Consider the following 27,871-nt stretch of genomic DNA (forward strand, 5'->3'; position numbering starts at 1 on the left):
TCTCACTTCATGGAGCATCATAGCTATATAATCACTCCAACACTACAACAATCAAAAAGTCTACTGATGCTCTAGCCATTACCCTCCTCCCTATATAACAAATGTATCTTAAATTGGCACTTTTTGAAAATAAAAGCAAGCTGATGAATAAAGCTTGCTCCTAATTCCATGCCAAATTTCAGCTTGGAATGAATGCAGATATACTTTGATAATAGCAAGCCTAGTGAAAATAGGATATGACCAAAACCCTGGCACTACAGGAAGACAACACCAAAAATGTTTTTGGAAGTGTTAGGGGAGATGTGCAACATACAATTCACCCATAGTATACTGACTGCCTAGAGGCCTCTACTTCTACTAACACAACAGCAGCATCTAGAAACCCTAGCAGGTATCATGCAACACCTAGTAAGAAATAGACTTTGTTTCAAGAGTTTTTAATCCAAAACTGGTTTCTCTAGCTGCTGCTTCCCTGCCTGGAAAGCTGCACTTCATTTTTACCTGTTGACTTCCCCGTGTTCATCCACATGCCTAAGTATGAGAGACGGAGATGGCAGGAAACCTTTCCTTCCCCCAGTAAGGTGAGGTACAAGAGGTAACACCCTAAGGAAGTTGCAGACAGAGGAAGAATGCTGGGAAAACAGGGTGATCTGACATCATCATCATCATCAGGATGGGTGTGGACTTCTCAAAAGGGCCTCTCAAAACCTTGGGATTTTCTTATTTGAATCTTAAGACCATTTTATTAGGGTATCTGGCCTTACTTTTATTATGCATATTTTGGAACGATCTAGCGCACACAGGCCAAGAAACTAATATCAAGACAGACCGATTAACATGAAACTGCCAAGGAACATAAAAACACACCAAAAATGTTCTCCAGACACTTCCTTTTATTGGGATACTGAAACAGTTTAATGCACAAATGCTTTGTGTTAACTCTAAATATTTCCTTTGTTCAAGCAACATTTACAGCTCACGTATATTTCTTGAATCATCTTTAAACGTGAAATACGTTTGCAGTAGCAGCTTCATAGATCGGTGAATGCCAACACCCCACAACCCTGTTTAAAATAAGGTCCAGATGGAGTGACAAAAAGGAGACAGTACACTATTCTCTGCAGTGACCTGGATCACATTTCAAAAGTGTAAAATCAAAGTTGCTCAGCCATACCTTCACTTCTTTCTTAATGTTTTCCTTATGTATTTTGCCCTCATCCAAAAATAATGATTTCTAGCATAAATAAAAGGGGAATTGCAGATTTCCTTATAAAAGCAATGAGCTAAACTAATAATAAAAAAAATCAATTATTTTCAAATGTTCCACGTAAACTACATGGTTTTTTCTTTTCTTTCTTTCCTTTTTTTTAAAATAATCATCCAAGTAGTTTCTTCATCCAAAAATAATTTTACAGTATAAAATTTATAGCTCCATACTACTCAGCTCTTTTAGCCTCTCAAGTATTACAAATTATATTATTTCATAACTAGCCTGCTTAATTAACAGGTCAACCCAATAAAGTTTCCCTACTAATTAGGTTCAACATGTTTTTCCCCATGGTACCAGATGTTAACTTTTATTAAAAGTTACTCTTGACCAAATATACTTTTAATCTGTACTTGAGGTATATTAGCCTATAGTCTTATCAAGACAAAGCTCTCTTTACTAGATTTTCAGTTGCTGTAAAAATCAGCATAGATTTAAGTATCTGGATCTTTAACTCCAACAGTTCAGGATAAAGCATCTCTGGCTTTGATCCACCTTTGGCTAACATGGCTTATGCTTTGTTATTATTTAACAGGACTGAATCCTGTTCCCATTTTAAGAATTATGACTTCTGAAATGCATAAAAATAGGGAATTTAATTCATAGTAATTTACTTTATAACCACAAATCAATTAAAATGGCTTTCCCTCTCATTTCTCATTGTATGTATCTTCCAGTATGACAACACTGAAAACTAGTCCTAACAAATTTCCAATGACTTCCTAAATTAAATAGAATCACCTGTCATCCTCTAACTCCAGCCAACAACCTCTTCATAATCATGATCAACTCCATCTGCTTACTCTGTCAAATATAAAGAAACATAACTTTAAAAAAAGTATCAAGATGGAAAGACCAGTTCTGCCAAAGCAGGCACAGATGAGCGCTCTCTGTGCCAATCAGGACTCTGTAATCTCAGAGAAGTGGTTATATAGCCTGTCAGTAGGAACGTGCACTCCAAAATAATTCAAATACAGCTAGTCACAATCGTTACACCTCAGTTATGAACCAAGTGCTGCCTTAAGCACCATCAAAGGCAGCAACGGAGGCAAACGATCCAGTCTCAAAATAACAGGTCAGGCTTTCAGGTGAAATTAACTGAGAGCGCTTTAACCAATTAAAATAGCATGCCGATATCAGCAAAATTAGACAGATTAGAATGCCCATTAAAAACAGAGGAGAAAATACCTTATGATGAAGGTTGCATATAATTCATGGCCTTTGAATTTGTCACAAATTTCACCTTTTAATAAGAAGCATGCTTAGCCCCTATTATATTTTTGGTCCTTTAAATATCAAGGAAAATCCACCCAAAGGCAAACAGAACACAAAATTAGTCGTCTGCTCAAGTGTGAAAGAAAACACAAGTACACCGAGTATTAAATCTATAACATAATATTTCAACATTAAATTTGTGCTATGCTTACACGTCATCTTGCTCATTCCATGTTGACAGTCCCAACCTCGCATTAATGGCTCAAGCTTGCCCAACATGTTCAACATTGCAGTTGCATGTTGTGGATTAAAAAAAAATAGTACAGTTAGTGGTAGAGTTCAATTCTTAGTCCTGTCACAGGCTTTTGCTGAGGGACTTCTGGCAAGTCAATTGGTCTGTCTCTTAGTTTTCAGTTCGCCTCTTTCTTTAGGTTGTCAGCCCTTCAAAGTCTTGTTATATTATCACAAAGTGTGTTGTGACATGGCTTTCTGTTTTCAGTACAGGCTCCTAAGTATTTGTATTACTATAGCGCTTCCGTCATTCCTTCACATTTCAGTGAAGGTCTCCAGATGCAATCAATGACTTCAGGGGCACTGCTCTCACTGCCAGTAGGTTCAGTCATGGAAGTGCCCCACACAACTTTAGGTGGTGTATTTGAGTGCAAATATCTTGAGAGACTAGGAAAGACAGCCTACAAACAAGTTTGCTGTGTACTGAAAAAATTAGGCTGTAAAGTGTCTCATTTAGAATATTCAACAAGGCAGTTAAACTGTGTGATAGGTGAACATTTCAATCAAATGTATGTTTAACTTTTTTATTTAATAAATTTCTTTCCCAAAAATAGTATTGTAGTCCTTCTAGCAGCAACCAAAAAGGCACATAAGTATAAAACAACCCAAAATACAGGACAGGCAGAATACAAAGTGTTTTCAAAACAGTCTTTCTAAAAAAAGTCCTGGAATACATAAATGGTGGTTCTTATTTTATAAAAGTTACAATTTATTGTTGCTCCCCCCACCAGCTGTTTTCTCAATGACTGGTACAATGTTTATTGCAAAATTTTACAGCATTGCCCCTTAGGTGGAGATTTTCAAAAGGACCACAGGGATTTAAAATGTACAAGTTTAGATGCATTTCAAATAGTAATTTTACACCTAAAATCCTTTAGATATTTTGGAAAGTCCCACTCCAGATTACATTTTATTGGCAAGCGAATTAGGAATTTAACTTTTGAGATGCTGTTTTAGTACATCCCACATTGCTTGAATAAACTATTATTCAACATTTTTTAAAGTTATTTATGTCTGTCTCATTTCTTCAAGACTTGTTTTTAGGTTCCTGACTGTACACACCACATGAAAAGTAGCAAATTCCAAAGTTAAAGGTCATAATTTAGGTATATGACAATAGTTAAAAGAGTCATCCATAATATGTCAAACGTATATATTCACAGGCCCAATACATTAAGTAAACAGTATTTGATGTGAATTTGCCTGGGTGGTAACAGAATTAACTGGGGAGGGATGCTTAAGAACTGATTTCAGGAAACAGTTTAAAGAAAGTATTAGTGTGTAAGAAATTAAGCACGCAATATATTACAACAATAAAATACTTAAGTACTTATATTGTTCAAAATAATTTCTTAAGAGATTATTTAGCTTTTGACAGTATCAGGAACATCTTGAAAGAAGTAGTATGTTAAACAAATACTTAAAAGAAGATGTTCAAAATTCCTACATTCTCATTAAAATTACATATATGAAACTTTTTAGAAGAAGATGAGCGTTTGAAATATTTAACTCATTTAGGGGTTGAGGGAAGGAATTTAAGGCTTTTAAGAGAAAATGGGGGGGAATACTTGGATGAAACAATAACAATCCATTTAAATGTTACTAAAAAGCAGTCTAAACCCTGTATGTAGAATGCGTGTGTATGTGTTTGTGTGTGTGTGTGTGTGTGTGTAGGAAATAATTAACTTCATCATTCAGCCCCTCAAACCTGTACCATTCTGTAATAACCCTGTTAATCAACAAGCTTTCCTTTCCATCAATAGACAAGCCATTAATAGCTTAAACATTTGGAATGGAAACCAAGAGATCATACTTTGGAACAGGTGTCCTTATATGAAAAAAAAAGTATCCAAATCAGCAGTCTAATTCAGTACAGACTGTGCAGCTTCCCTGATAAATGATGCAGCTCTGTCCAGTTCTTGTTCCGTTTGCTCCACTGTTACCACTACTCGAATACTGAAAAAGAAAACAAGAACAATTAGGTCCTGTAATGGCAGATGTTTCCACCTGGGCTTTTTAATTTTTTCTGTACTAGTTTCAATATGTATCAGGATGAAAGCAACTTCCTTGGTCAAAGGTAGCATTTGGGCCATAGATTAATTCAGTATGTTAATAAGCAAACCATATGGCTAGATCGGGGCTTTGGATAGCACTTACCATTCTTTGGGAAAGAACATGGCTATGTTTAGTTCCCTTTCATTAGATATTAAGGTCACTGACAGATGATAAAAATGAGATGCACTGGGATCTTATGTGCAATCCTAACAATCATGCTTCCAGCCATATCGCACATGCATGGCAGGAGGCACAACTGTGCGATCCAGCATCAGATCCTATCCTGCCATACTGCTGGGGAGCCTGAGATCATGCTCCCAGGCTTCCCCTAGCCCAGCAGACTTTGGTCCCATGGCTGGGAGCCCCATCAGTTGATCAGCGCTCTCAACCCCAGAGGTGCACCATATGCTCTTGAGGCCAAAAGCTCCAATCAGGCGATGGAGCTCCCAGCCATGGAAGTGCATACTGACCCCCCATAGTTGGGAACGATGATTGCCTCATAGTTGTTAGGGGCTGGAAGGGAGCCTACAGATCATCAGGTCCAGCCTGATTGCTGATGGGGCGCCCAGCTGCAGGAGTGCACGTTGCACCCCTACAGCTGAGAGCCCCGTCAGTGATCAAAAAGCTCAGCTGCAGATGAGGATAATGAGGCATGCTGCATTTCTGTGGCTCAGAGCTCCATCAGCTGATCAGGGCTCCCAGGGCGGAAGCTCACTGTCCTCCCCCCAGCTGAGAGCCCCAATCAGCTAACCAGTGCGCTCAATCTCTGGAGCACTTGGAAGCATGCTCCAGAGGCTGGGAGCACTGGCCACACATTCAATTAAATGTGTGATAGGAACCAATATATATGCACTGTCGCTTATTCCTGGTTTTATCACACTATTAAATGGATGAATGTGTGGCCAGGTCACTACTTAAGATGTGATTAACCAGTCAATCATGTCTTAAGAGTAGTGTGTGTCAGAGACCTTAGTGTGCCACTTGTCCATCACTCAACATCTCAGTCTCACTTTCTCTCAAGATCAATGAGCATTTTATGAAAAACTACCTGGCAGGAAACTGGAGTATAGCAAGCCATTTGAGACAATACAATTATCTATAACAGGGTTGTCAAATATACAGCCTGCAAAACCCTATAACGCAGCCTGCAGTGCTGCCCTTGGGTCTTGGACTGAACCCAAACCGCATGTGATACATGCTGGACCAGCCCTGTGCACTGCATACAGGGCCAGGGCCAACAAGCAGGCTTCAGGCAGGATCAGTCTGGGGCCTGTTTCGTATACGATGGGCACCAACCAGGCCCTGTGCACTGGATCTGGTATGCTGGGCTGCACCACTCATCTGGCCCATGAGACCTGATGAATTTGACACCTATGATCTGTAAGATTCAGCTAATAAGTTCTACTGTTCGCATGTTTTCCCAGTCTTCACACTGCAGATTATTAAAAAGGCTTAAAGCAGAAAAGGACTGTTATTATAATAAGCTCTCTCATGCAAACTACATAAAAAGAAATAGTCTCTGAATTTTACTAACCTAGGTGGAGGGAGATATTTTTCTTCTTTCTCCAGATAGCAGGCCTGAGTTAATGCAATACCATTGTTCATACACTGCAGATACATAAATTTATCAGTTAAGCCACTGGAAACTAAAATGTACTACATTAAAACATGGTCTAAACAGTATTTACATACTGTTTGGAAGACAAATATGGCAAAATTTTGCACAACAAAAAGAAGTAGGGATCAAAGCCAGGAACACTGAGTTCAATATTAGAAGAATTACTGGAATGCTAGGGTTTGGAAGGGACCTAACCACTGCAAAGATGCATGATTCACTGTTCCTAAGTTAGACATACATTTATTCAGACTTTTGGAAAACTTTTAGTGAAGGAGATTAATCAACTTTCCTAGGCAGCTTGCCCCAGTGTCCCTGTTCTTACAGTTAGGAAGATCTTCCCTAAGATTTGATTTCAACCTACTCTGTTGCAATTTGAACACACTGCTTTCCACCCTACTCCCTGAGTGTACTTACTTTAGCACTCTCATAAAACAGAGCATTAAAAACAATAAAAAACAACCCTGTACACACTGAATCATTAAGCTTTAAGTTTTAGAAACCTCAGATAAGGCTTTTTTTTTTTTTTTAAGGACTGATACAGAAGTATAGTTTTGATATTTCCTTGTACAGATGACTGTCTTTTGGGAGTTCTGAAGTTAAAATGGACTGTGAGGACTGTTATCTTAGGTACTTCATGGATCTCAAGTCAGTGGGGGTACTTTAAGTACTAAGGAGTGGCTACTTCACTGATTAGGAAGCTAATCAGTTTGAAAGTGCTACTATTTAAGTTGCTTAACTATTTACAGGGTTAGCAAAATATAAAATAAAGAGGGCTAAAGGAATCTACTGTCAGGAGTCTCTACTTTGCTTCTATGCACCAATATTTCAATGTATCCTTGAGCATAATGACTGACTTCTTTTATAATGATAGTGCTGTACTGGTGATACTTACCACTTTCAGTACAGACATGGACTCTGTCCACATGTAGTGATTACTTTGCTAGTTTGTTTAAAGAGAAATTATGTTTTGATTGAAAAAGGGACACTTACATAATCTACAATTCTCTTGAGTAATTTTATGTCGATCTCTCGAGATCCCTGGCTCTCTTCCAGCTGTAGGTGTATTGCTGGCGAAAATGACACACCCACTACTTTTAAACCCGAAATGCTGAAACAAAATCAAATACTTTTAGTGTCCAGCCTATCACGGTAAAGAATACGAAAGTATATAAATGACTTTCAAATACATGTTTTTGAAGCTCTACAGGTTTTTGATGGTTTTACCTGAATGCCTGTATTAAACAGTTTAGCACTAGGAGCATGTTACAAATCTACAATGAAATCTGTGGCACAGAAAAGCTTTATACCCTTTGACTTGTCTATACCAGCAACCACAATACAAAATAAGCTATAGAACTGTGTGACAACTCACTGAAAACATTTGATTCTTCAGGTGAATACACCTAGACTTTCTTTCATGTAAAAAACCTACTTGTGGTGAATTTGGCCAAGATAGTCCTTATTTTAGTTCAGTTGTATTTCTTAATACAACACCTATCCTGATATTCTTCATCTGCTTTTCTCCAACTGACTTTGTCTAATTTTTCTTGTTTTACTTTAATAACTTGTACTACTCCAACAGAATGTACAACAGAAATGGGAATTCACTGTTTACATTTCAAATTGCCACAGCCAATGTTAAACTTTAACACAATTTTTAAATAAGTTTAGGGTCTTTCCTTAGGAGTTTTATAAATCTAGTTGCATTAAGCCTGTATATTACAATAAACCATTTGTTGTTTTTCAAGAATGGGATGCTTTCAAATCTTTTCAAAACACATAAGTTCGGTTATTTAAGCCCAGTCTGTTTTGCCAACAAAAATACAGCTAACCACCCCAAATCAGTCCGTTTAAGCTTATGGGGGAGGCAGGGGGAACAGGGACGGGACGTTTAGCATGGCCTTTTACCTATTTAAGGAAGGATGTGGAAAAACAGTATTTTGTTTTGGGCAGTGAATTAAATTAGCAATTTCTCCAGAGAGGGATGATAAACAGCTTTTATAAAACATAGCAAGCATCACAAAAAAGCAACAGTTATAGTACATTTTTGACAGATTTTATTTGGTACTATAGTGGCTCATATGTTGTAGATTTTCCTGCTCACAGAGAAGAGTGTTAATCAGATTCCTGTAAAATATGGTCACTATAGACATGAAATATTACCCTGTTACATACAGTATTGTATAAATCCTGTCAAGGAGATATAGCCAATATTCAAGTAGGATTGGGTGGGTGTGGGAAGTGGAAAATCAACTACAAACCTTTGCTCCCAAACAACATTTCATATATGTTAACTATACAGCTAGTATCAGTCTTAACTTAGGCTTCCTGACTATGGTCAGCTCGTACTATGGACCATGTACAGGCAACTTCCACTTAGCGCTTTTAATTGGTTCCTGAAAAACTGAGCATGAAGCGAAACCAAAACTATTTGCTGCTACAAGATGGCGACCGCAAGTGTTTTTAATGACCCAAGATGGTGAGTGAGAGCGTTATAATGAAACTCACTGAGCGCTAAGCGAAATCAGGTATCAATTTAAAATGAGCATTATAGCAAAATAGCACCAAGTGAAACAGGTTTAAGCGGGGGTTGCCTGTACTGTAAATTTACAATTAATTTCCTATTAAGCAGGACAGCTCAAGGGACAGAGTGCCAGAGACATACTGAATTAATAACACCGTGGAAAGAAGAGAGGTTTTTCAGGCATGAAGTGTGCCTTGTATTACTTCCACAAAGCTTCACTGAAGGGCCCAATTTTCAAAGGGAAGTCAACGCAGCCTCCCATTTGAAAGCTGCAGAACTGTAGACACTATTGTGTCATGCAGACATTTACATATGTTTTCAAACATACAATACAAGGCTGCTTCTTAAAGTCAAGTACTTAAAGTGTTTCAATATTGGCATACATCCCCAAGAATGCTGAGGAAGATGATGGATGGTAAAGCCACCCAAGGCAGTGTAAGGCTATTCTACAAAGTAGAAACACAAATGGAAATGTATATCGTCACAGATAGCAGGGTTTAGGTTCATTCCTTAATAATTACCTAAAGCTAGAGAAGCAGAATTCTAAAAAAGTGGAAAATTTAGCCAAACAAGATTTCATCAGGCCAGCTTGAACACAGAACTAGAAAGCTTTTGTGCAGGTAAATACTTTCTTAGTTCTAAGACCAAGTACAAAGTTCTGACAGAACTCTGTGAACGCCACATGCCATTGATGACAAGGAGATTTTAAGGATACGAGTCACAAACACTATAATGATTTTTGCAGCTAACTGTGTAACATTCAACCATATTAAATTTAAAACAGGTAAAGTATTTAGGAACAAGATCAGAAAGAAAAAAAATGGGGAAGTGAGAAAAGGTAGGCAAGAACTAAGGTACAGAGCAGGGAACTACCTTTGTAACACTGCCAATTCACACCTTGAATCTCACTGACTGTCCACACAATACTGCTTTGTCTGAACTATACACTCAACTCACAGAGTGCTTGCAAATCCCAATCTGGTGCTTAATTTAACGTTCCTCCTATCCATAAGAACTCTTTTTAACTAACCTTCATCTGACTCAAGCTGCCATCCAACTAATGCTGAACAATAAGTTTAACATGGCTCTTTCAGACAAAGGGCAATTTACTGCATGTAAAAGAAGAATTAACTATGTTTTCTTGCGGCCTTTGCTTACATGAAATAAAATCCAAAAGGAATATTTGTGAATAAAGGAGTACGTGTAGCACAGAGAAGTCTGGAAAAAAAATGGATTTTTTTTCAAGTAGGATTATCTTCATTTTCTACAGAAAAGAGATAATGAAAAATAAGAAAACTGAACCTTGTCCTCTGATCTCTACCTGCCTGCCTGTCTACCAGGACTGACAGGGAGCAAGAGCTCTCGGGGCTTTGAGGCTCCCAGATGTCAAGTTGGAAGCAAAGTTCTGAATTTAATCAGGGTAGCCATGCCCTTGACCCGAGTACAATATCCCTGGTGGCAGGTGCTCAGTCCTGAGCATGCCAGATTGATGAGGTTATACTGTATTTTTGCAAAACCATTTCTGCAAAATATTTTAGTTTCAACAAATCTGCCTTTCCCTATGAAAAATTTTGGAAAATTCTCTACCAGCACTATGGAATAAGTTTGAGTCACAAGATTTTAAAGGATATTCTCCACTTCTCTTGTTTCTTTCCTTAGCTTTTCCAATTTAACAATAAAATACCGAAATTTTCATAAAGCTATTTCCTAACTCCAATTGCTTCATGTACCCTGTTTTTAAATAAAGCAGAGAAATCATCCAACCTCAAGCATCATTACAGAAGAATCTAGTTGAGTGACTTGTCCCTGGTGCCTAGGAGAAGATGTTAGACACTACAGCATGGAATAATTAAGTGACTTTACTGCAGAGTTTAAGAATATTATCCTTCCCTCCAAAAGCTAGTTGTTGACATACACAGTAAAGCTGGAGGCCTCTTCTCACTATTTTATTCTACTACTCCTTCCGGTTGCAACTTTTTAGTTACGGCTGCCTATTGTTTCCAGTCTAACTCCTTCTCTGCCACATCTTCCAGCCTAAGTTGTTGCATGCTTGATCTTTGCTCAAAGGTCAACTTTTAAGTTTTAGATCAAAAACAGTGCGGCTATTTTTCAGCATCAAGCTACTCCTCTTCCCCCTCCCCGCCCCAATCCCCACCAGCTGTCTTTCCTTGATATTTGTGATTAACTATTAAATATCTGACTAGGTAAACCCTCCTGGCTCTAAATAACAATAATGAAATGAAACAGAGACAGTAATATGGTATAAAACCCACTGTTTTGTTACTGTCAGTAATGTAACATCAAGAAATAAAACTGCCAATCCTGGAAGCCTAGGATTCCTATTAAACTGGCAAGAAAACAAGCACATTTCTGCCACAACCTGCCCATGGTTCACTGGAAGTTCACTGAAACGTAGATGCTTTATGAAAACATTTGTATGAACAAATGGACATTTTTCCAGTGAAAATATGTTCCGATGGAACATTCCTAAGCTATTCTAATTAAAGAATTTTAAAAAATCCAGTGTTATAGAATAGTGCAGTTATATACCTGTTAAGCCCATTTTACCCCAATTCCAATTTTCAGTCATCAAATACAATTTTAAGTCACAGTACCTGCCTCTTCTTACTATTATTTATAAAATACCAGCAGTTTCTATAAATCTTCAAAGCAATCAGGCCTTCGGCCCAAAACAAACACTATCGACAGCAGACAAATGAAGGAAATTAACCTGTTTTAAAATGATATGATTAATCAAAAAACAAAACTTTGAGCAACAGGTGACTTAGGATAACCAGAACATTTCCTAAATTAAAAATAAGACTACCTGGTAAATGGCTATCAGAAATGCAGGTATGAAGAATGCTGGTTAACACAAATACCATTTTGAAATAAAACCAGATGGTTAGAAATAACTGATAGCTGATAAAAATCCTTAAATATTAAAAATTGTGCAACTAAAATTGGGTTATAGATTACTGCCATGCACTGATGGATTTTTTAAAAAGAATTAAATATGAAACAAAGCTGAATTAGAATTATAAATTAAGGAGCATAAGCCTTTTATTTATTTTTAATCCCTTATTTAATTTTCAAACCTAGAGCAATTACTGTGCCATAAAACTACTGTTATATTTTTTAAAAAACCCAAAAAACCAAAACTCAGTACTGGCAATAACTTTGCTAGTGTACAGTTTTCTCTTAAACAGAAATTTTGAGATAATAAGCTATAGTGGCAAGATTTACTCTTTCAAAAAAATCAGTGGCTCTGTTATTTAAAATCTAAACTTCAAGTGCCAGCTTCCATAAGCATTAATTATAGCATAGTTTTTGTCATGTGAAGAAGCATCTACTATGCTGTAGACTGAAAGCATTTTCTGTGATATTAATTTGATATGTGATGACTCGGGTATTAGATGTTACATTAGACATATTTACCAGTCTACATGAATATGCTATACATGGTCAGTCTACATTACACTACTACAATGCCATATTGCCGTTGGTTAGAGATTTAAATTAGAATTTCATCTGCAGGGACCTGAGAACATCAATGCATCGAGACATTAAGCAAACAGGAGATAATCTCACTTCAAGATCTGTAAGTAGACTCGAAAAAGTTTCAGACCTAGACTAATATGCATTTTTACTAGCCTTGTATATTAAGATGACATATTTGGAGAATGGGAAAAAATGGAAGCCTTCTTTCCCATTTAAGTGCTATAGTGCCTCCTGGCAATCCTCTCAGGTTACGTATCAGAACAAGTGCAAATTCCTTGGAGAGGAAGGGTATTTGTATGTATGCTTACACCGCAGAGCTGGGTGCTTTTAAACTTGCCTGGTACTGCAGCACATACACTTGTATAAATGGCAAAACGTGCATCAGCATGGAGAAAATGGTGGTGGTGCACTTTTGAACCAAAACACAAAAGTGTTTTAGTTCAAAAGTGCACTGCTGCCATTTTCTCTGCACCAACATGCATTTCACCACTTATACAACTGCATGCAACACAGTGCCATGCACGTCAACTCGCGTATAGAGCAGACTCAATTAATCAAGCCTGCTCCAACACACTGGGGATCCAGTGTGTCACAGCGTGAAAAAGTACGCGTATAAATGCCTGACGAGTCCTTTTCCAGAGGTATCTTTATAAAATGCTAAGCAAACTGATGATGGTCGAAAAATAAAGAGCTTACCATTGCAAAGCTTTGTGAACCCGTTTGCATTTCTCTCGTAAAACTTGAAAAACGTCTAGACAAAAGAAAACTGATTCAGTCTCATTTCTACTTTATATTTCTCTAAATCCACAATAAGTGTTTGTTTTACAATAAGGCATGGTATAAAGCTTTCAGAGTTGCTTAACCCTCCGCATTCCCATTTCCAACATTATGTAAGAGGCTTTGAAAAGTGAACTGCTGTGCCATTTCCCTATACTTAAACTATTCCAGGAGGTATAAATTCAGGTCTTGTTCATTTGATCCAACTGATCCTGGAGCATATAGAAAGTGCTATTTGGAGGAAAGAAACAGAAAAAAAACCAGGGGAAGGAACCTTGAATCATGAGTAATACCACCCCCCCTCCCCCCACTTAATTGTCCTTGAAAATTCCCAAGTATCAACTAGGAGGAGTGAATTGACAAAACTGATGTTTTAAAACTATTTTTCACTACAAATTGAAAAGGGGCTCCTTCTCTGGCTCCTTCCACATCTATATCTCACTCATTGTCACTGAGGGAGAAAGTGTAGCTATGATAGTGTAGTGATAAAAAAAGGAAGAGTGGGAGTTAAAACAAAAGGAAGAGCTAAAGAATGCCAGGAACAGAAACAGTGGGAAGGAAGCGAAACAAATCATTTAACAAAAGGGTAAAATAAATGAGGAAGGTAGAGAATAAAAGGATAAATAAAGAGTGACAGTGGCAGAAAACTGTGCTCAGAAGCCTTTAATCTTGAACTTTGATGGTCATTAGTGTGACTCAAAGGGGGATGGCAGGTGGAAAACACATTTTGCAACATCATGAAGCACTGTTTCTCCAATTAAAATACCTGGATTCTCTTCCATGATGTTGAGGGCCTCAATAGCAGCAGCAGCTAACAGAGGGGGTAGAGAGGCTGAAAAGCAGTACCCCTGACCAGATAACCGCTGAGAAAAGCAATGAAAAGACAGACGTTTCAGTTTTGTTTATTCATGATACTACAAAGAATCTTTAATGTCATTTGATTTAAATAACAGAACACCAAGCTATTTCTGTTTCAATAAAGCTTTTAACAAAGTCCTCTAATTCATCCACGTCATCTTTTGGAACAAGTGGGTTGGTATGTGGAATAAAACTGTATGCAATCAAGATGTAGCTTCTAAATGGAAGTTATTAAAGCACTGTCTCAGTAACTCAGCCTGCTACTCCACTAAAAAAATAAAATAAAAGCTGGCTTACCTGGTGGTCTATAACAAAAGTTCTTCCACAGCAAAATCCTCCAATAGAAGCAAGGGAATTCTCCATGTCTGCACTAATGAGATCTATATCATCAATCTGCCATTTGATGAGCAGAATAAATCAGAGGACGAGATATGAAAGGGGTTTTTTTGTTATTAAATTGATACTATTTGCAGGGTAAACTGCAATTCAAATAAATACCATACTTTAACATTCATAAAAACTGGAAAAGTTTCAACAAGCTGCCACATATGCATAAAATATCAATTACGAAGTACAGTTGAAATTAGCGTAACAATTTTTGACTTACACAAATAAAGAATATTGGCTACATATATAATTTATTTAGATTTGTTCAGGCATTGTAATGTATGCAACATGTTAAAAAATCAAGTTAGGCCATTTTAGGCTCCAATTCAGCAAAATGTTCAGAAACACACTTTACTTTAAGCAAAAGTAATCCTACTTAAACATGGCATAATTCTCATAGATTTTAAGTTAAAAACATGTTTAATTGGACTGGGGTTTGGATCCTTAACTGTCTCATTAACTCAAATTGCAAGAAAGTTCTCCTTTGTAAGATATATGGTAACGCACAGAGATATCTACCGCAACAAGCCTTCGCTCTGAATGAACAAGACCAATAAAGACTATGAATGCGTAAAGGAATTTAACATGTAAGCCAAGCAAACTTTATGGCAATTCTGCTTTTGTTTTACTTCTTATAATGTTTGTCTTACTAATTCTTTGGGGGTTTTTTTTAATATAGTACGTAGGCTACGAGAGTTAACAAAGCAACTGATTAAGAGACAAATAGGAAGAGGCAGCAGAGGTGGATATGGAAGGCAGAGAGCCATGTTGGAAGAGAAGTGTGTGAAGGAACTAAGGGAATCAGTAGAGAACAAAGGATACCAGGGTTCAGACCGCCAAGCAATTCGGCCCACTCATCATTCATAATGATGCAGAAGCTGCCTCTGAAGTACTGATACTGTCTCCCAGAGGTTCTCTTTCCTGTCCAACTCACATAACTAAGGGAGAGAACAGCTGCAGGGGTCTTGGTTATATAGATCATCCAACTCCATGTTCCTTAGTACAGGGTGGCAGGTTTTTCTGAGTTGGGAATGCCCCAATATAGGCTTCAACTTCAGGGCATGGACAAACATTTACTTGGGGGAGCTTCAAAAGGGAAAGGGAAGGCCCCTGCCACTCTTTGGGAACAAACAACAGTTGTCTTTTATCTGCTCGGTGTACAGGGTATAGTGGTAACTGATAGGCTAAATCGTCTCAACTTTAATCCTGGATGATGCAGGGCTAAAATTGGAGCAGTTTTGCTACACTTGCATGGCTACAAACTCCTGCACCTGTAATTGGAACAACCTCACACAGCTGCTGAACTGTCCAGAGCAGCAGCTCCCGTTCCCCTTTTCAAGGCATGTCAGGTAAGCATTTTTTCATGCTTTCAATTTGCTAGCACAAGAAAGTCCTATGGCCATAGCAGGGCTATAGGACCTGCTTACAAAACAAGTGGAGGAAGAGCCCAGATGCCTTTATTTGCAAAACAACAAATCCCCACTGAAAGAAAATGGGGAATAGGAACACATGGAGGGGTGCTTCTGACTTTTTTTGTGAAAGTGTAAGTTTATAGGGATTGTGGCTGTATTGACAGAAAGCCAAAGGAACATATGGGCCAGATTTTCTACAGCGATTTAAAAAAAATATAATCTCTCTCTTGGAATGCAAGAATTTTAGTTATAAAAATATGTTTAAAAGTTTAATGGCTCCCTTAAAGAGTCTTTAAATCTGAAGACTCAATTCAGTCAGTGTTAAATATAACATTTAAGCAAAAAAGTGGAACTATCTTAACCAGGGCATTCCTGACTGATACTCCTTTAGTACCTTTTAGTTTTCGTTTTAAGATACTTTTGCCCAATCCCAGCCTCATGTCTTGCTCAAGCACAGACTAGAACAAATTACAGGTATGACAGTTACCATATTGTTTAGCTGCCGTTGTTTTAGTCAAAGGATATCATAAGAAAGCCTTGGGAAAAGTCATGACACATGCCAATCTATAACAAGGATTTTTTAAAAGAGGATTCTCCTCTCCTTACATTTTATTTAACATTTTATGGTATTTAAAATTAAGATTCAATTCGACCACAAATGCAGAAATCTAGTACTATGTAAATCGAAGAAGCATGTGTCTGTGTGTTTACGTACAAATACATATGCATGAGACAAGTATTGGGTTAAAAATTTCCCTGTGTAAAATATATCCACTTCCAGATGCAAAATACACTCTCCTCAAAGAATAAGAAATGGCACATCATTATTTCCCTTACTCTAACACGAATTATTAAACAAGTTTTTATTGACTTTGTCTAAACACATTTTATTCCTGGACACAGAAGTCTGAGACAAATTCAAATCCAGAATGAATTGTAATGGGACATTATGGAAGAGGAGAGAGAGGGAGAGAAGAGACATAAAAAGAGAATAGTGCAAGTTGCATTATTCTTCTTCTATCAACATTCGGCACAGTAAGTAGATAGACAGTAGTTCCTTAAAGTGACTAAAAATTATTTCTATATAAAAACCACTCTTTTGCAATCTCCAGCCAAGTGTCAGCACTTGCCCTTCTCTACCACTCCTACCCACACCAAAAAAGCCCAGAAAGAAACAAAGCTTTTGCGACATTTATTATTACTTACATTTATTCCAAAGTGTTCAGTAACTCCTCGCCCACGTTCTCCAAGGACTCCAAAGGAAAGGCTTTCCTCCAAAAAAATCCTCACTTTGTATTTATACTTCAATTTTATCTGGAGATTTATTCAATGGTGCAAAGGATACAAGACAGTCCAATGTTACTGACAGAATTTGGGAAAAAGTAAAAACACTTCCCCCACAGAAGACTGACAATCATATGAAAGACCCTATAAATTGTCCTGAATATTTTAGGAACATTAAATACACCAAGTACTCATAACATAACGTACAGCTTAAGAAATAAAAGAAAATCAAAACCACTTACCAATTCTGGAAGAGGACAAATATCTCCGGTATTCCTATATAATCCCTCCACCACTATAAACCTGCGAATTACCCGGGCTTTACGAGGATTCTTAGGAAACAAAAACACGCAGTTTAGTATATACAGATTGTTACTGACAACAGAAGTTTGTTTGTTTTTTAAGAAAAAAGATAATCACTTGTTTTGTGATAAATGTATCTCTTACAAGTTAGCACTTAAGCTCTAGTAATCAGGTTAAATGCCTCATAGGTGGCTAATTTTCTTTGGTTTTAGTGAGTTTTTTTTCAAAGTTCCTACATCTTGCATCAAATTTAAGTTTCTCTGCCACTAAGTAGCAAATCAGTGATCGCAGACAGTGAACTGGCAGTCCTAAGTGGAAGAAAATATGGGGCTGTATATTTCAAAATGAGATCTTTACAACACACCCAATAGAAATGTTTAGGAAAAAGAATCTTTATACTGTTCTCATTTATGGTTTTTCAGCATAAGGTTACAGTGGTTAGTTTCTCAGTTTAACAGGATCTTGTTACTAAAGAGAACCTTTGTTCTGTATTGTTCTGAGTGCACGTCTGCCTTTCCTTTAAAAGAACCATAAAAATTGCATTAATTATCCATGTGCTTAAACTGTAAGCTGTGCTCTTTACAGCCTCAACTTATGCTTACAGATTTTTGTGTATGCAATAAAAATATCACGGTAGAATTTTTAATCAGTGCAGCTTTTAATATTTCTAGTGCATTTAACTCTTTGGGTCCTTTCCTGGGTTATTTGATTCTTTTGTAGGAAAACTTAATTAGCTATATTCAAGAAAAACCTTGCTTCTAAAATGGAACCTGAAAACATGGAGTTGACATATAACTGAAACAATTCTGTAACATGAACCTAAGATATTAATAAATTACCAGGCTAGAAGGAACTATCACTATCAATCTGCCATCTAATGCAGGCTTTTCCAATTTTGTTTTAAAACTGCTGGCAATGGAAAAAACACCACAACATTTGTTAACATTCTTTCAATAGTTTATTATCCTTACCTAAAAATTCAGGCATTATTTTTAGTCTGAATCTCTCTAACTTCAACTTCCAGCCATCTTATCTCATTTTCTGGAACAAAAAGTCCTCTATGTCATTTCAGCCACTAGGCCTGTGCAAAGCTTCGGTCACTGATTTGATTTGCAAAGATTTGGCCTGATTCGGTGACCAAATCTCTGAATCAAATTAGGAGCTACTTTAATCTCTCCAACTGGAATTGGAACCCTCCGAATCGATTCGGAGAGATTTGGAAAGATTCAGTGATTTGGCAACTGGCGCCTCCTGGGTCTCAGGGGGCGCCCGGGGTCTGCCCATGGCCAATTGTCGAGGCGAGGTTGGGGGGAGGGCAGCGTGCTCGGTAGCGGACCTGAAAGTGGACTAGAAGTGCTTGCGGTCCATTTCTGGCCTCACCACCAAGCAAGTGGGAGCCCCCCTCCATGCTCCTGTGGGATGCTCCATCTGCCCTACTATCACAATGATCACGAGCCACACCTGGTACCTCAAGGTATGTAGAAAAAACATTTCAAGCTGTCTCTATGCCCGAATCGCTGATTCTCTGAATCAGCATCGAATCTTCAGATTCGGCCGAATGGAATTGGGGACAGTGATCCGAATCAACTAATTGAATCACTGTCCCTGATTCGGGCCTAATCCAAATCCAGATAGAATACAGCCTGTTTCGCACACCCCTATCAGCCACCTATACAGGCAATTATAGACTCTGATTAAGTGAGTCCTAACTGTTAATCATTCTTGTGGCTCTTTTCTGAATCATCTCTAATTATCAATACCCATCTAAATTGTTGACACCATCACTAGAGACAGTATTCCAGCAGTGATGCACCACTGTTAATACAGAGGTAATAGAACCCCTCTACATGTACTCAATATTTCCTTGTTTACGTACAATGGTCGCATTAACACTTTTGACACCACACCGGGAGCTCATATACAAGTAATCTTTCAACGTGATATTGTTTCACCTTGTTTCAATTCAAAGTCTCCTCTCTTGCAAGCATGGTCTGGCATTCTCTGTTCCTAGATGTAACTTCACATCTGGCTGTGCTGAAAATAACTATTTGCTTGTGACCGGGTTACCAAGAAATCAAGATCACTATCACAAATTGAACAAATTGGAGAGAGTCCATTAGAGGACCAGAAAAATGGTTTAGGGGGCTGGGGCACATGACTTGAGGAGAGGCTGAGGGAACTGGGGTTATTTAGTCTAGAGAAGAGAAGACTGAGAGGGGATTTAATAGCAGCCCTCAACTACCTGAAGGGTGGTCCCAAAGAGGATGGAGCTAGACTGTTCTCAGTGGTGGCAGATGACAGAACAAGGAGCAATGGTCTCAAGTTGCAGCAAGGGAAGTTTAGTTTAGATATTAGGAAAAACTCTCTCACTAGGAGGGTAGTAAAACACTGGAACAAGTTACCCTGAGAGGTAGTGGATGAAGCTTTGCCTGAGATGATCTAGTTGGGAATAGTCCTGCTTTGAGCATGGGGTGGGAGTAGATGACCTCCTTAGGACCCTTCCAACTCTAATTTTCCTGTGATTCTATGAAAGGAACTCTTTAGATCTCTCTCCCTTCCGACCCTAATTTTCTAGGATTCTAAAACAATCTCATCACCTCAGTGCAGACAGAAGTGGAGGTCCCCGTGTAACTGAGAACACTTTGCAGGAAGAGTTCAGAGTGGCAGGAGCTCATTCTAGGGGTTCCCCAGCCACAGGGGAGGGGTGGGGGGGAGGGGGGGCTCCAATATACCTTCCCAGCTTTCCAGAGGGGACTGAAAAAAACCCATACTGAACTACCTCTGCTTCCTTTCCCCCCTACCATTCTGGAAACAGCTCAAGCTTGGCCAGCAGTACAAACAGAAGTTACAAAAGACGTTCCGTTTTGAAACTTCTTCATCTGACTCCTCATTCAATTGGCATTTTTTAAGCTGTTTGCAGCCATGAATTTGTGTTTGGTCATGGCTATAAACTGAGATCTGTGGCCAGATCAGGGGGAAATTGTCACTTCTGTCTCTACCCTCATATACAATATAGTTTTATCTTAATTATTTAATTACAAAAATACTATTGGTCTCCAGTTTTAACACCAATTTAGAAACTAATCTATTGGCACAATCCCTTAAGTGGGATCAGTTATAAACACCTTTCTTTTAAAAATGTGTATAAGGGTACAAAACACTGTTTAGATTCCCAGTCCTTAGTGACCTCCCATCTCCAACCTAATTCTCGTTCTCGCAATTACAGTAAATGAATGTGCAGCAGCCAAATCCATTTTAATTATATAAACAGTATTAAGTATTCAGTAGAGGTTTGTATAAGACAAATAATAAACAATGAGTATTGCATCCATTCAAATATACAACCCAGTTAAAATCAGCAAAAGACTACAAACATTTCTTCAAAGGAGTTTTACCTTTTGATCTTCAATCTCTTGTTCTTTCAGTAGACGCTCAAGGTCAGCCATATCATTATGTTTAAATAACTTGATGTTACTACGAGATGCCTGTAATCCTTTCTGAATAGCAAAGCAGGCAGCCTCATCTCTGTAAATACAGAAATGCTTGAAATTTGTGTTTAGCTTGATAATTCTAAAGTACTCAAAATTGGTATGATACTAGTATGGAAGAAGTTTGAAAAATATGAATTCCTGAAAGAAGGAAGTTGGTTAATACCCCTTTTACATTGCTTTGCATTTGAGATTCCCTCTACTCATACATGTAGTTAAATAAAATATATATTACACACTGTTTTAATTGAGTAAAAAAACTCATTTTAAAGTCTCTTGGCCCTCTCTGGCTATATGGAGACATCTTTGTATTTTATTGATTAAATGCAAAGTCCAGAGGTTGTCCAAAGCATGTATTGGTCTCTGGGGATCATACTGAATAATTTCCTAGTTTTTGAACTACATTGAACTGCTTATATATAACGGTACTTCCCTTGAGTCCAACCTTCTATAGACTGGCTATACAATAATACCCCTACAACAGTGGTCACCAGCTTTCACTGGCCCAACAATACTGAGCAAATAATATGCTGAAGGCAATATTTTGCTGCAATTCCAGCATCCATTTCAGTTTTAGCTTTTTTAATTTCCTGTGGCTGCAAGCAATGCTGGAGGCTGTCATGTTGCCTGTGAACCATGTGTTGAGGACTCCTGCCCTGTAATTACCCCTACACTCCTCACTTTCCACCAGCCTTAGCAGCACATTTGCACAGCACAGACAACAAATTGGAGAAATGTGCAGTAGACACGCTCACTAATGTTGAGAACACTCAGAACTTCATTCCTTCTCTTTTATCCTACCTTTTAAGGACTGTCAGAATTCCAGGCATAAGCCATTTCTTGAGAGCTTGAAAAACATACATAAATCTTTCCCCACTAAACGTTTTTAGAAAGGTAGTAGTTGCATATATTAAGAAAACTATTTAAAGTTCAAAATAGGTTCCTCTTTCTGCACATACAATAATTAAACATCACAACAGCAATTTTATTTTCATATATCAAATAATTTATAGCATTATATATATATATATATATATAGCATTTTGTGTTAGTGTGAAATGCTGTGTGGCACTGAAATGGAGACTGCTAGTGAAAAAGAGCTAATAATACAATATATCCAGCTTAAAGATACTTCATTGACTCAGTGCAGTAAATGCTAATCTGCCTTCATTTAAAATATGAATCTGCAAACTACAGCTTTTGTTAGAGAGCTAACTGAGTTGGCTGGACTAGAGAATACAGTGCTAACCACGTGTCTGCTACTGTTGTTTATGCCATGGGTATATGTTCTCCCAGAAACTAATCTAACCTAAAGTATAGCTTATTTTCTTATTATAAAGTGGGCTGCATTTCTCACCAGGAAATTTTTGAGAGGAGAGATTAGATCTGAGGCTTTTCTGTTTATCCAGCAGAACCTTTCTGTTAGCTTTGTGGTTGTATAAGCATTTTGATTGATAGCAAAGACAAGGATTTGTATCTGTCACAAAAACTCTTCAGCTATTATGCAGCTTTCTTCATTAACTTTGCAAAAAAAAATATTTAAGACACACTTATTACAAGTTTGTCAACTACTTTTTATATTATGGCAATAATTGCTTGTCAGGTGGGTAACCAGAGATAGGCTGCAGCACAAGCTCATTATTTTTAGCATTAGCAAATACAATCACTTGCAAGCTTACATTTTCTTGACACCAATGTAGTATGTTCTTAGAATGCCAGAACACAAAAAATTTAGGTCCTGGTTTCTTATCTGGTATAGTTGTTTCATAACTATTAAGTTTCAAAGTTTCATAAAACATCACGCAGGTCTTAATGGACAAAGCTTTAAAAAAAAAAATAAAAAATTCTGCAGATCATTTTTTTTAAGTTTGTACTAATCAAGTAACATTTGAAAATAATTAGTCCTGGGGAGCAGAAAACTGTGTTAGGTGTTTTTAAATCTCTTAAAACAGTAATTCCAGTATTGACTGGGTCAATATTAGAAGGAAATGTTAGGACTGCTGTCCAATTCTTCAAATTCTTCAGGATCAGATTTGGGTAGAATAAAGGATATTCACTTCTGCACAGTACAGACGCAAACCAGCATAACATTTCATGGCTACTTTGAAGTATATATTCCTCCTCCCCAATACATATACTTTATATGCAACTCCTATTCAGAACAATCAGACCTCACAGCATGCAATATGCCTGGGCTGAGCTTAATATTTCTACAGGACTTGCAAGATAGAGCAAACATTATATACAAGTATTTTCATATTTTGTTATAAAACATATTAGTGAACATCCAGTTCTGCTGATTATAAAGGAATGACAGCAGTTATAACCATAAGTTTATGAATTTCCCGAGCCTTTGTGACCTTTAATGAATGGGAGTAGTTTATTCTTGTAAGCCATATGCAGCTAAAACAAGCTTTTGTTTTTTATCTCCCCTCAATTATTTTTGAAAGTTTCAAATGACTGATGTGAACGCACTTGCACAGGTGTCAAAGGGTAGAATCTCAAAGGTACTGATTACAGTTATAGAAGACGGCATGATTTGTCTTGCAAAATATTTTGATTTGTACAAGAAAGAAAAGGCTTAGCTTGTAGATCTGGGCTGACAGAAGTTATCTTGTAATTGGCAAGAGGATTAGGTTTTATATGGGAATTAAGATAGACCTAGAATTGATGCTTTTTTTTTTTTTTTTTTTTTTTTGTAGTGAAGTCACCTTTCAGCATAGAACTGTGTTTGAAGGGTAAATTTGGGCATGCTTGATTTTGATGCAACAGACTGAAATTCCTTAAAAATATGGTATTTATCTTATTTTATAATCAGTTGTAAGTTCTCAACAGACTCTGCTTTGTTGAAGTGCACTGTTTGGTACAATTCTCTTATTTTCTAAATACATAAGAAAATGATTATAGAATGGGTAAGGACAACCTGAAGCCAAGAAGGGCAACCCAGAAAGCAGCAAGAACATTTCTGGAAGTGTTTATTTTGGAAAAAACAACAAAATAAAATAAAAATAGAATAAAATATAGAAAAAAGATTCTATAGATTACTATAGCTTCCAAAGTTGTGTCTCAGGTATTTTGGCACAAGTGAATGTCTGAACACCTAAGAAAACTATGATCCAGCCCCAGCAGGTGGAGCATGGAGGAGACTGCAGAGTTTAGTGGTTGTAGGGGAGCTCGCACTGTGAGGGGGGTGGGGGAGGAAGACCCCCTCCATGCAGTCTCCCCCATGCTCCCCCTGCCACCACGAGTCACCCCGGCCCAGCCAGGCAGCAGTGAAGGCAACAGCAGTAGTGAGGAGGGGGCCAACATGCAGCTTCAGGGAAGCTTCTCCAGCTCCTGCTCTGACCCAGGCCCAGGGCTGGAGTTGCCACTGCCATCTGACTCGCCAGGCCAGGGCCAAACCCAGAAGCATCCCATAGGGTAAGCAATAGCAGTGGGGTGGGGCTGGGGAGAAGCAAGCAGCAGAAGGGGGGAGGTGGGGAAAACCTAGCAAGCGGGCAAGCACCAGAGGGCACAGACATAAGGTGATAGCAAGAGATGGGGGTCTGGCTGCCTCAGACCTACCTGCCTGCTGCTGTTTTCTCTGCCAGAGGAGTGGGAGGGACAAGTTTAAGATGCCCTCCACCGCTAATAATTAGAATCTATACATAGAAACTTAAATTTATAATTATCTGTGTATAGAATCTAATTACTGGGAGGTAATTCAAAGTCTTAAATTCAAAGTCTTCTTGGATTTGGGTTATATAAGTAATAAGGTAAAAACACTATGCAATATTTCACTAGAGCAAATTACAGTGCAAGAAGTTTAAAGAACATTAGCCTCTGTGCCTTGGTAGGATCTTGACAGTTTGTAGATCAAACCAAATGTGGGAGCTCTTCTATTTCAGATGGTCTAGATGGGATACTCTACTCTTTCTGATACTCTTGTTTTGCAGCATGGTGTAAGAATGGAGGAGAGGAACTGGAAGGTAAATCTGTGAGTAAACATCTGCATCCTAGTTCAGCATCCAGTTTATGTCCTCTTCTGTAGTTCATTAGCTCTGCCCAGCAATCGACTGCTCAATTACCAGGAAATTAAGCAACTCCCTAACATACACAAGTGGTTTTCTAATCCCAGATCAACTAGCAGAGCAGCATCCTCCAATGCTACTGCACAGTAGAATATCCCAGCCCATAACTAGTGAGAGAGCCCCACCCATCCACCAACCTGGCCCACAAAGCTTCTCAAAATTACTGTAAATTAAATCTTAGTTTTTCTAAAAATAAATATGACATACCATCATAGTCTCTGTGGACTGGTAGCCTGGAATGAATCTGTTTTGAGATGCACTGAAATAAATGAGAACTCAGAGGTTGGGTGAGGTCCTACATGACTGGAAAAAGGCACATATAATGCCCATCTTTAAGAAAGGGAATGGGGAGGATCTGGGGAGTTAGAAACCAGTCGCTCTGACTGCAATACCTGGAAAGATTACATGGCAGGTCATCAAGGAATCTGTTCCTAAGCACCTAGAGTAAAATAAGGTTACAAGGAACATCCAGTAAGAATGCATTTAGTCATGCTTTGATTTCCTTCTTTGACAACGTGGCAGGCTCTGTGGAAGGGGAACACTGGGTGTGCTATACCTTACAAGGAAGGCTTCTGACACTGGCTTCCATGACAATCTCACTAGTAATCTAAAGAAATGCAGACTACATGAAAGTACTGTAAGACAGATACATAACCAGATGGATCATATACCCAGCCCAATGTGCTTCCCTTTAGTAGGGTTTTCTCCATTTCTGGGTCAAGTTAGCCACCCAGGCCACTCGGGGAAGGGGAGCATTGGGTATGATTTGCTTCAAGAAATTCAGGACAACTCAGGACAAAGGCTGAAAAAGTATCTTGAGTTCCAAAAGATGAGGGAAGTGGAAGAAAAAGTGAAGGCAGGCTACCTAAGACTAGACAGACTGCAGGAAGAGTTGATAAGCTAAAGATTCTTGAATAATAAACCAGCAGATTCTCCTCTGCACCAGGGATCAGCAACATATGGCTCCTGAACCAGATCTGGCTGGCTGTGCCTCTGCCTGCACCCATGCTGGGGCTGGACAGTTGGATGCTGTGCCTGTGTCACCAGTTTGTTCCTGATCACTGTCCCTTGGCTGCAGTGGGGGTACAGCTTCTAGCTGGTAGCGAACTGAACAAGCTGGGCAACTTCTAGCTGTTCCCAGGCTGCAGCTGGAGAGCAGAAGGGGGAGAGCGGGAAGAAGTGGCAGCAGTGCAGATTCAGCTTCCAAGTACTTAGACCGGGTGCAGCTCCCCACACTGGCATTCATGAACCTACCTTCAGAGTGGGCCAGAGCCCACAATAATCAAGACTTATTCTTTCTGGATGACCTAGTAATGTGATCTTTGCAATGGGTAAGCAATCAGCATATCTGCCTTCAGCAACCCCCAGTGCTATTCTGGAAGCCCATTCTCTCTAATCTACATACTTTTTCAGACACTGTGCCACAGAGAATGCATATGTAAGCAAAACAAGCTTTTACACAGGGGCTCAGGTAGGACAGACTGGCATAATGTGCTGTCACAAAATAATTATTAAATACTGTCTCAGTAACCCAGAATGTTCCTTCACAGATCCCAGTGCCTAACCCAGGTAACAGCAGTGGCAGTGTGAAGACTGCACATGGGTAGGAGTCAAACACAGTGGACATATGCATTCTTGGCTTACTCAGGCCACTTCCATCCATCCAGACATGGTATTTCCATCCATGTTTCTGAATCAAGGTAAACTCTGCAGTGACCTGCCCACAAAGAACTCAAGATTTAGAAAAAGGACTGTGCTAGTCTTTCTGCCCAACTGAACCTTCTCAAAAAATGCTGCAGGAAGCATGCAGGTGATTGAAGGTAGTTTTTCTGCAGTGATGAGGCCATCTTTAAGATAAGCCAATGTAAAGTATGTAAATCAGCGTTCATCAAATAGACTACACCCAGGTCCACCAATAGCTGATTTAAGATAAAACAGTTTCAGGTTCATTTTAAAACAGGGGACTGGCCTAACACAGCTTCAAGATTTGAAGATGACTTGCCTTAAAACAGCCTTTGCATCCTCCCTCAGTTGTACTATACACTTCCCAAGCATATTTTAGAATTAAAGTTCATAAACTACATTGAGACAGATGCCTGGCTAGAGAATACCAGTTCTTTGAACAAGGTGCCCCTAAAACGATTAGTGTTAAAGAATCCAAGTAATATCTACCCGTTCCCTCTGTGGAAGAAGAAAACCTCAGGCCTTAATTTCTGCTGACTTCTTTGAGTTAGTGCACTATTTGCTGCTTGTATAATAAAGGTCTCTGACAACTTCGTGACCAAACAATAGAGTGAAGCCTGTTTCTTCCACACCTCCAGCACAGAGTTTTTACTCCAGAAGATAAATGTTACTTACACAAAGACAAGGTCTCCTCTTTTTGAATATGCAGGAATAGCACTGGCAATTGTGGCAAATCCATATGAATATATTATAGCTTCCTCAGCTCTCATAAATTTTGCTAGTCGATCTTCCAATTCCAAGTGTACATCTATTTGAGAAAAGGTTAAAAATTCCTACAGTCAAATCATTTTTATGGCTGAAAGACTGAATATTGATGATTTAATAGTCTGTGTTAAATATATATAGTAGTCATCTGCTGAACCAGGAATTTTCTTCCAAAAATGTACATAAGTAAATGAATTCAACGTTAATTAACCGATTAACCTAGTCTTACTTGGGATTGACAAACTTCTCCATAGTCTCTTTAGATGTTCCAACAGTCATGAAAATAAGTACATGATTTTAAATGTAACAAATGTGTCAAATGTGTTTATGTTCTCTCTCGTAATAAACATAAGAAATTCCTTATGCTTAGATT

At 38.3% G+C, this 27,871-nt stretch overlaps 1 protein-coding gene across 1 annotated transcript in view; it reads right to left on the reverse strand.

The window, feature by feature from the left end:
- Positions 1-873: 873 nt before the first annotated feature.
- The window catches only part of SPTLC1 (serine palmitoyltransferase long chain base subunit 1), a 53,329-nt gene continuing 26,331 nt past the window's right edge, over positions 874-27,871 (reverse strand). Inside the window, exons 6-15 of the mRNA XM_006272451.4 lie at positions 27,409-27,541; positions 20,888-21,017; positions 17,432-17,521; positions 17,112-17,219; positions 14,404-14,499; positions 14,015-14,111; positions 13,168-13,222; positions 7,437-7,554; positions 6,363-6,436; positions 874-4,729 (exon numbers count right to left, since the gene is read on the reverse strand). Of these exons, the coding sequence (XP_006272513.1) occupies positions 4,636-4,729; positions 6,363-6,436; positions 7,437-7,554; positions 13,168-13,222; positions 14,015-14,111; positions 14,404-14,499; positions 17,112-17,219; positions 17,432-17,521; positions 20,888-21,017; positions 27,409-27,541 (995 nt within the window). The 3' untranslated portion in view covers positions 874-4,635. The remainder of the gene's footprint in view (positions 4,730-6,362; positions 6,437-7,436; positions 7,555-13,167; positions 13,223-14,014; positions 14,112-14,403; positions 14,500-17,111; positions 17,220-17,431; positions 17,522-20,887; positions 21,018-27,408; positions 27,542-27,871) is intronic.

This window comes from Alligator mississippiensis, chromosome 3, assembly GCF_030867095.1.
Source record: "Alligator mississippiensis isolate rAllMis1 chromosome 3, rAllMis1, whole genome shotgun sequence".
Taxonomy (NCBI): Eukaryota; Metazoa; Chordata; order Crocodylia; family Alligatoridae; genus Alligator; species Alligator mississippiensis.